Consider the following 9897-nt stretch of genomic DNA (forward strand, 5'->3'; position numbering starts at 1 on the left):
AGTAAATACTACGATTCCTACAGGGAGGATGTGGATGTGAAAGCTGAATCACATGAAGAAGTGTCCTGTGGGTCTCTCTAGGTGAAGTGACTTTTAAAGCTCAGACTGGCTGTTCTAGCCTCACTGTGTCTTACCATGCTTTGTGTAATGTGCTTCTGGAGCCAGGTTCTTGTGCTAGACTTTAGAATTGCTTTGGAGTAGGAGGGTCTTGAAAGACGTGCTCTTTTCTTTATCTTTTGCTCATGAAGCAGAAAGTTCCAAGGTAAGTTATCCGAGATCTCAGGTGACAGGAGTCTTCACAGCACCAAAAAAAAATAAATAATAATAATAAAAAAAGATGTATTAATAATCCTAATCCAAGGTCTCAGTTACATGTTTTGCATTCTGGCAGGTTCATTCTGCTTCCTATGTTTCCTCAGTATCACATGTAAAATACACAGTATGTCCAATAATTGCTCTTCGTTTTGAACTGGACCTTTTAGTTATAACAGCTGGGTTTAGAAGGATTCTAAACTTATGGGATCCCTGCCTCCCTGTTACTTTTTGACTGCTGTCTATATGTCTAAGAATGTTTAGTTTGAAATTCATTCTGAACAATATGGCTAGGAAGTGCAGTTACGAATGTCTTCCTGGGGAATTTTAGGCGGTTAGCTTAGGAAAGCAGATAAGGGCTGACTGTCATGCTGGTCTTGCCCTGCACTAACCCTCTTCCTAAGCATTTGGAAAGATGAGTTCTCATGTTGCACACAAGCTTTCACATTGGTGTTTACACACAGATTTACACCAATTTCGGTTACTTTTATTTTAAAATCATATTAAACTTTTTTTTTTAATTTATAGTTTTATATGAAAGAATTTATAATTAACTGGAGGTGAAGTTAACTTTGGTTGGGTTTTGCAAACTAAAGCATATGCAGATGTTGAACAAGTGATATGCAGAGGAGGTGATAGCGTGACACTTGGTGCCATCTGCTGCTTGGTAAACAAAGTTCAGTTTGCTGTGGAAAATTTTGGAGGAAAATGAACTGGCTTTAACTTTTGTTTAAACATTTTATAACTGAGTAAAATAGGAGTGCGATTTCAGACTACGCATTTTCTTGATTATTTCTAAGTAACCAGAACTCTGTTGATGTGCAAAACTACTTTGTACCTTTGTCTTTGTAGTCTTAAGTGCCCAGTTGGATGCAGCTAAATAGCAATTAGCCTGGGAATGGTTCTTCAGAATGTTTCACACGTTTGGTTGATGAAAAATAATTTAAAATTATGTGTATTGTTGGTTCTCTGAAATAATTTGGTTTTGCACGGACACTAGTCTATTACAACTTTACAAAGACACTTTAATAAGGGACTTTTAAACCCAAAAGCACAGTGGCCATCAGTGAGAAACAGTAGTTACAACTAGTGCTGTGCCTGTGTGGAGAGGTTAACAGATCAGGTAAATCCTTCGGTGTGACTGAGTCACAGAGGTGGGAATTTGGGTAAAAGAAGCTGAGCATTGTGAAGAACTTGGGTGTCAGAAGGATTACTAGCCGACCAAACGCTGCTAAAGAGCAGCAATATTTGATGAACACTAAGGCAGCTTTGGTGAAATTCAGAATGAGAGATCCATTGTCAAGCCCAAGAGCTTTTGTGTAATAAACTGCATGAAAAAGAACATTTGTTCCTAGCTTGTTCTTACCAAACTACGGGGTTGGAAAGAGATAATTCTGGGTCAAATAGGGAGGTGAGGTGTATTTTGCCTGTGTGCCAAGATATTAGTTCTCTGCCGTTTGTTTTACTTGCTTTTAAGCAATCGTGTCAAAACAAATGCTTTAGAAATCGCCTTCTTTTTGCAAGTATTGAACGTATTTAATGCTTTGTCAGCTGATTTCTAACTTGCCACGGCTGACTGACGGAAATTAACCCGACTGTCTTCCTATTCCTAGAAATCAAGTACAGATAAGTTGGTATGGTGTAATGCGGGCTGAGAGCAAGGGAAGGCATTAACTCATTGGCAGGGTAGATGTGGTAGGCAGTCTGTGTTTTTTTTCCAGTGGCAGCAGTTGAGCTAGGGCTGAGGGTGGTTGTATTGTAGCATAAATCCTTACCGTTTGCAAGTTGCGGGTTGTAACTTCCTCCGTGACACGATACCCAATTCTGGAAAACCTGATTAGACTGTCGATACTTGGTCACTCTCAATTCCTGCTCGCTGCTTGCGTTGAAGCGAACTGTCACGTAGTGTGAGTAATCACAGTGTGCTGACGTCTTTGCTGACCCCGTGGTAGATCTGCGCATCTTTAAAACGTGGCTTTTTAGCTAATGAGATAAGCTCGAGGTGCTGTGTTAGCTAACAAAATAGGCTGAAGATACTGTGTGCTGAGGTCCTTAGAAAATAATAAAAGCTAAATTAAAAAATTCCAGTGTAGCGCTGTATGTACGTGTGTATGCAAACGTGTATTGCTCATGCTCTGGATTTGGTGTATCAGTCATATTCTCGATCAAGAACTCGTTCTTAAATATCATTGTATCAAATACTCTTTCAGGTGTATTTTTGAAATGTTAATGGCTTCGATTTCAAATAGTCAACTGTAAAAATGCATAAATGTTATTTTATCGAATCAACCTAAAGTATTTCATTATTCTGTCAAAAATCATAGAAATCTGTTAAATTGTGACATTGTATGTGAATTTTCAGTGAAAGTGTATGACATCTCAGGTAACCGATGGATGTATGTAAAATATCTTGCTTGAAAGGTCAGTTTCTCATTTAAGTAGGAGGAAACCCAGTGCAGAATTGCCAGAAAATAGTGTGAATGTGATGCTATGGATCTGTGTAACTTTTAAGTTTTATAATGATTTTACCGAGGTGTTCCATGATAGATAAATATACTGTCCAGTTGTGGCAAAATACAGTGTGTGTAACAGCTGAAGTTAGCAATTCCACCATTTAATGCTTTTTCTGTAAATGTATTTTGTAAAACATGAAATAAACTACAAGTTGAGAATTTTTTTAGATCTAGCGTGTATGACTCAAATTTCTTTTGAATCACTTCCCATTTCTGTTCTATTTGAGTTATCTAATAAATGCAGTCTTAAACTATTTTACTGTTGATGATCTGATTTCTGAATTTAAATACCGCTTTCCCTTTCATCATTTTAGTGGATTGAGTTGTGGGATGATGCGTTTAGGATGCTCCTTAAGAGTTGTCATGGTGAGCACAAAAGACAGTGCCTTATCTCAGTGCGTGAAATAAGGGAAATAGGGCTTTGAGTTACTACCCTGTATTGCTAATAACAACAAATTTCTGTACTATTTTCTTTCTGTACTCTCAATAAGGGGAGGAAAGCAATACAGTTTTTGCTTCCTAGCAGTCATACTCATAAAAAACAAATTAAATTGTTATAAATCTATTTCATTGCAGCATCCCCTTCACTATTCAGCGACTCTGTGAGTTGCTGACAGATCCTAGGAGGAATTACACAGGAACAGACAAATTTCTAAGAGGTGTGGAGAAGGTACGTATTTTGCTGACAACATGCAGCTCAACAGTTACAATTGAAATAACAATTTAAGTAACTTTTGAATTGCTACCAAAAGTCTGTTGTTTTCATTATGGTTCTCAGTCATGTAATAGCTAAGAGCTACCTGTAACTTTGTCTCTTCCTTTATTTTTAACACCGTAAGAGCAGTTTGAAAGGACTTATTTAAAAGTTGAAAGTCATTTTCAGAAATGTAAGTGTTGTTTCCTAATTACTGTGCAGTACTCAGGCTGTAGTTTCTGGAGTGTGTAATGTCATCCTTAATATTGAGTCCTAACTAAAACTGATCAAATAATCACTTGAAATAATCTGATTGTTTTGGTTTGATGCTGGCTTCCACTTTTGGGGTCAGATTAGATGAGGAAGAGAGGAAACCTCCCTTCCCCCGTGTCTTTTATGTCAGTATTTAAATCCTCTTGTATAGAGGAATGAATCCTCATAAAAGCATACAGATGTCAGTTAATGGTATTTCCATTACAATGCAGTTCCACGTAGGATTTTCTTGATAACAAAATTAGCTTGAGATTCCTACTTAGACTATTCAGTCCAAAAAAAAAAAAGTCTAACTTTTAAACGGAGCTGCTTTCACTGTTAGAGCACATACAGTCAGATAAGTTCTTGCAAGTTTGGAAGAGGAAGTCAGCAGTAAGTGATGAAACAGGGATTTCACAAAGCAAAAATCGGACAGAGTGAGAGCTGTGAAACAATACTTCAAGTTTTATGGAGATCCTTCATTAAAGTTAGTCTAGGTATTTAAGCGGTCCTGCAGAAAAGGTCGCATTTATAATTTGACTAAGCATTGATAAGAAAAGAGAAACTTGGCTCATTCTAAAGTGAGGTTTCTAGATATTAAAGATTTAGTTTGGTGTGCCATTCAAGACGGGGAGGGGGCTAAGCAAAACACATTGAATTAATCATTTTTTCTGCCCCTTTTTTTATGCAGGGGCCAAAATAATTGAGCAGATGAAGTATGGCTGTGCCAAAAATAGCTAATAATGCTTGCATGCTTTCCAATATAGGACTCATATGTACAAATAGAACATTTCTTCACCAGTTCAGGAGTTTTTCAACATTTGAGAACATTTTGCTCTGATTTCCAAGGATACTTCAGTTAGAAATTACAAACACTTGGGCCTGGGGTTTAGCGTGGTTGTCTTGTTTTGACCCACTAACAAAAATACTGGCTTTTAATGTAATTGCGGTCTGGTCTTGTTGAAGGGGAGCCAAGATGGTTTTTATGTTTTTAATGTGTTGGTATCTCTAAAGAAAAATAATCTGAAAGCTACTTCAGCAGATATGGCCAATATCCTGTAACCCTCTAAGTTTTGGACTGTTGTCAGGTGCAGAAGTTTCTGTTTCTGAACTCTTAATGCGTTTTTTGTGTGTTACAGAATGTCATGGTTGTCAGCTGTGTATATCCATCTTCAGAGTAAGTATGTTCTTCTCCAATTTCTTGGAACTTCAAGATCGCATTAGTTTGTGTGTCTGCATATGTCCTATATTTCGCTTCTTGACAGTAGCTGAATCCCAGAGTAGGGCGTGCAGAGTTCCGTTTTCAGTATCAATAGTTAAGCCAACAATAGTGATAGTGATCTGCAAGTAAGTGTTAGGGGTAGTGGTTTGGAAACATTCCTTTATTCCTAACATTCTGATTCTTACTTTATTTATTAGGAAAAATAACTCGAATAGTTTAAACCGTATGAATGGTGTAATGTTCCCGGGAAATTCACCAGGCTACTCTGACAGGTAAGTTTAGCTTCAGGAGTTAATTTTTTCAAGATAAAAGCAAGGTTGTTATGGAAATAGCTGGCTCAAATCCCTTATCTTTGCCCATTCTGATCCTGAATAGGTAGCCTCAAAATTGGGATATGATATGGATTACAGGGAGAAGGAGAGAAGAGGAGTCATTGGGGATACATGTGTTATTTTGATAGTTTTTGTAAGCTTGTTTAGAATTTTCTTTACAGTAAAGTTTTGGTGATATTGGTTCCATTGGAGGAAAGGGATTTTATTTATTGAAAAATAGGAAATTAAACTCCCCCACCCAGTTCTTTTAAGAACTATATTATAGCTGCTCTCTGTTAGGAACAAATTTCTTTATTAAAAGGATGGGGTTTGTTGTTGTTGTTAATTTTTTTATTATTATTTTTTAAAGATCTAATGTAAATGGTCCTGGAACTCCCAGGCCAGTAAATCGACCGAAGGTTTCTTTGTCATCTCCTATGACAACAAACGGTTTGCCAGACAGCACGGAACATAAAGAATCAAGCTCGCAGCAAACGGAAGATAAGAAACACAGGTTTGTGAGGAGTAATGCATTTCAAGTTTTTATAATTTTCATGTTTTTTCACCTGCAAATTTAAAAGCATTTTAAAAGGGAATGGCCTTCCAAGGTATGCATAATTAAGCCTTAACAGAAGAATGTCTGCAGGATTCCCTTGTGTGCTTACTGCTGTTTGGGCTGTCTAAATAGTAGCTCAAGTTTTCAAAGCTGTAGTAACGCATCTTGTAAGCGTATGGCATGTATAGTAAAACTGTAGAGTGAATAATAGAGTTCAGAAATCCACAGTTATCGTATTTGTGCCAGGATGATGAAGTCTAACCAGACACGACATTCCATAAATGTTTGCCATTAATGCTGGCAGTAGGAACCGTGTGTAATTGAGACCTTCCAGAGCTGTATGATTGCTGTTTTCATCAACAATCAGGTGAAGCTGGAGTGACGATTTTGAGGTTTTGTCATGTAATGAAAGAAGCAAGTTTTACCGTTTTCTTGTAAAGTGTTTAATTTGAAATAGCTACTTTAAAAAAGAAGTGTAACAAGCTACAGAATGTTTTTTCTAAAACAAAAACTTAAAAAAAAAGAAAACCAAACACCCTACAGCTGCTTTTGTTGTTTATAGTGAATCACCAGCATCTGAATCAGAAGGTGCTCAGAGTAGCCCTGTAAAAAATAAACACTCTGAAGATGATCCTGCAGAAGCAGAAGAGCATGAGGTAAAAAGACTTAAATTTGACAAGGAAGGGGAAGCCAGAGATGCACCTAATCAAACTGCTTCCAGTGAAGTTTCTTTAGGCACGGGGGAAGAAACAGAAACATCCTCTACATCTCAGGATAAAGAAAAAGATGCTACTTGTGCCAGACAGCACTGTACAGAGGAAGAGGAGGAAGGTATTTCAGATTTTTCATTATATTTGTTTGGTGCATTTTCCAAGAAGGTTGAATTTCCTTTGCAGGAGGCCAATACGGTTGGGATTGCTGAACGTCTCCTGTTCTGGATTCTCCCAAGATTTCTTTTAATATTTATTTTTGTGGATCCTGTATTTGTAACATGTTCCTTTAGATGATGACTGATGTATACTTGAAGCAGTAATGTTTTCAGCATTTCCAGAAGACTAATTCTGAGGACAAATGAGGAAATGTGTGGAAGCAAGAAGTTATCTGTTGTTTTTTAGACTGTCTTTATCCACTGAAATTTTATTAAGTGAAGCTACCTATTTAATCCAAAATACAACTTTATGGTATATTAGTACAGTGTGGCTATCCTGATGAGGTTGGCTAATACTTTAAATCTTTTAATAAAAGCTGGGATTGTCAATTTTTCTTGTCCTTGTCTGTGTTGTAGAAACTTTGCCCAGCATAGCCACAAATAGAAAGTAGCAGGATTAAAATTTTCAGGATTAAAAGCTGCCTTACTAATACTGTCCTTTCACTGTTTCTAGAGTCCTTCATGTCTCCCAGAAACACTGGTCCAGACAGAAAAGATCAAGAAAAAGACACTGAATCCTCAACTGTGAATGAAGAAACCTCTGAGGAGAGCGATCAAATGGAGGAGTCTGATCAGTCCCGATCAGAGAAGGATTCACATTCAGACAGCAGTGAAATTAGTGGATCTGGCAGTAGTGGAGCTGACTGCAGCGAAACTGAAGAGTTAGGGTCGTATGCTAGTGAAACTCCAGAAAATTCATCAGAGACCCCTATGGAAAACAGTGAGGAAGCCACAGAAGTTGCAGATGAACCTATGGAGCAAGACTAATTTAAATACACTTAGATGCAGTATTTTCCATAAGGCTCCGGTTTTACACTGTATAAATAATTTTATGTAATAAAGTGGACCTTTAGTTTTACAAAAAGAAGCAGGTTGTAAAATAAACTTCTCCATGGATCGAACCTTGAAAGAGTTGTACATGATAAGAACTGTGAATACCAGCTCCTTCAGGTCCTGCTTACCGCTGAACTTTCGTTTGGTCAAATCAGTGGTTTGTGTATAGTTTTTTTTATTTAGAATAAAAGTTTTTAAACTGGAAGGTAATTATAATTTTGACAACTTTTTTGGAAATTACCACACCTAGTTGTATGTAAGCAAGAAAGCTTTTTGTCTTGTCATTTTCTGACAGCTATAGCAGTTACTTCATATTTTGGTTACAGTTTCAACATTTAACATGTGAATTATGGGGTTTCATGCTGGTTTCCAGATTTTTATTTGAATACACACTATGAAACCTTATGTTGTGTGTTTAAAATGTGTTACATTTCACACACACATATGCACGCATGCACACGTATGTGTACCCTCACTGTTCTAAGGGGGAAATGTTATATTTTTCTGTTTCTATAAAAGATAAATACAGCAAATACTTTTTCTATAGGAAAAGACTAAGTTCACCTCTCAAGGCACTTTGTTTTGCCTCTGGGGAAGAAAAAAGGCAAATGAAATCTGGCCCATATGAAACCCTGGAAATATGAACGTTGTTGAAAACACCAGAGTAAACACATTCCAAGAGAACTGTTCAGATTACAACACTTTTGTATACTTCTGAGGTGCCTGAGTGAAAGGATTTCATTTATTTATGAGAAAATGTGCTTTATGTTGAGAACGTTGTAATCAAAACATTAGCTTAAACTTTTTGTAGAAGAAATGTTTGAAAGTATGGTAAGAAAGTATCTCGGAAGAAATTAACAGGTACTTGCCTTCTTGAGTGCTTCTCAAAGCATTGTGAATATTACAGAGAAGTCTCAGAATTATTCTAAGGTATGCAGATGGCATTGGTGTGATCACATCACTGTATTGGAAGAATTAATATATGACAGTAGTTATGTACCTGAGCTAAAAAACTAAAAGGTGTAGAGGTGCATAGAAATCGCCATGATTTGTATAACATTTTGGAAGTGAACTAAATATTTTTGAACATGCTACTTTGACAGCCAGTGTTACATTTTTTTCAAACCAGCTCAAAGCACAACTACTGCTTTACTCTCGATATTTTCCAGTTCCCATATTTAAAGACATGCAAGCTGCAACCTCCCAGTCACAATTACTGGCTGCCAAATTTATACCTGTTTCTTCAACTGTACCTTTTTGATATTTAGGATTTTTAAATTTCTGTAAAGTAGATTTTTGTAGATTGTAATGAGTGCTCACTGCCATTGTGAAACGGTATATAATTGTATAATTTCTGTGTGTAAACTGAATGCTTGGGCTTTCAATACAGTATTCATATAAAGCAATAAATATTAATGTTATGAAATACCTGAGTACATTTTTATCAGAATTGTCCCTTTTTGGTTTTAAAGTCATATACCTGAAGTACAAAAACGACCTCTAAAATGCATGCTGATAGTTTCTTGTACTACATGGTATGCTTTGTATCATTTAGGAGAAATCTAGGTTTGGATTATTACCAGAATAATTTGGCTTGGTTGGAAAATTGTAAAGTTGTTTCTTGCAGACTTTACCTATTAAGTTCTAAGCAGACAGAGGATTCAGGGAGATGCTTGCCAAAAAAATAAATAAAAATCCTGTTGAGATTCCCTTACAGAACGAAAATTGTACTTTATTTTCACTGTGCTGAAGGGTTGGATGTGTATTATAAATTGAAAGGACTGAACCAAAATGTTGGGATTAGGGAAGTTTAAGAATGTAGTGACGTTTTACATTTCTCATTCATTTTTTTGGCAGGGAATATTTTGCCAATGAGAACAAAATTTTAAATTTTCTAAGTTTAGAGATTTCTGAATTTTTCTTTAGAATGTTTATTTGTGGAGATATTGTCAATAAACTTGTTCTTAAAGCACCTGCGACCCATTGATAAGTTTGTTTCAGCAGCACTAGTGCCACAGTCATAAGGACTTGAAGAACCTTGAGGTATGGATCCATTTGTATATCTGCCAATAATTTTTTGTTGTTGTTTTTTTTTTTTTTTTTTTTTTTTTTTCCAATAGCTAATAAGAAATGGTGATTTAATGTCACAGTAAGCGTCTTAATATGAAATACGTACCTACATTTAAAGGCTGCATATACTATTTTGTTTTCCCAATTTGTCAGAAGCACTGTGTGCCACTAAATATACAGGCAACTGCTTCTCAGGGTGAGGGGA

General features: G+C 36.4%; 1 protein-coding gene across 2 annotated transcripts in view; it reads left to right on the plus strand.

The window, feature by feature from the left end:
- The window catches only part of PPP4R2 (protein phosphatase 4 regulatory subunit 2), a 35611-nt gene extending 26017 nt beyond the window's left edge, over positions 1 to 9594 (plus strand). For both annotated transcript variants that reach the window (XM_035337270.1, XM_035337269.1), the window contains 6 exons: positions 3402 to 3495; positions 4911 to 4948; positions 5191 to 5265; positions 5675 to 5818; positions 6423 to 6691; positions 7243 to 9594. In XM_035337270.1, coding sequence (XP_035193161.1) covers positions 3402 to 3495; positions 4911 to 4948; positions 5191 to 5265; positions 5675 to 5818; positions 6423 to 6691; positions 7243 to 7556 — 934 coding nt within the window. In that variant the 3' untranslated portion in view covers positions 7557 to 9594. The remainder of the gene's footprint in view (positions 1 to 3401; positions 3496 to 4910; positions 4949 to 5190; positions 5266 to 5674; positions 5819 to 6422; positions 6692 to 7242) is intronic.
- Positions 9595 to 9897: the final 303 nt, after the last annotated feature.

The sequence above is a fragment of the Oxyura jamaicensis genome, chromosome 12 (assembly GCF_011077185.1).
Source record: "Oxyura jamaicensis isolate SHBP4307 breed ruddy duck chromosome 12, BPBGC_Ojam_1.0, whole genome shotgun sequence".
Taxonomy (NCBI): Eukaryota; Metazoa; Chordata; class Aves; order Anseriformes; family Anatidae; genus Oxyura; species Oxyura jamaicensis.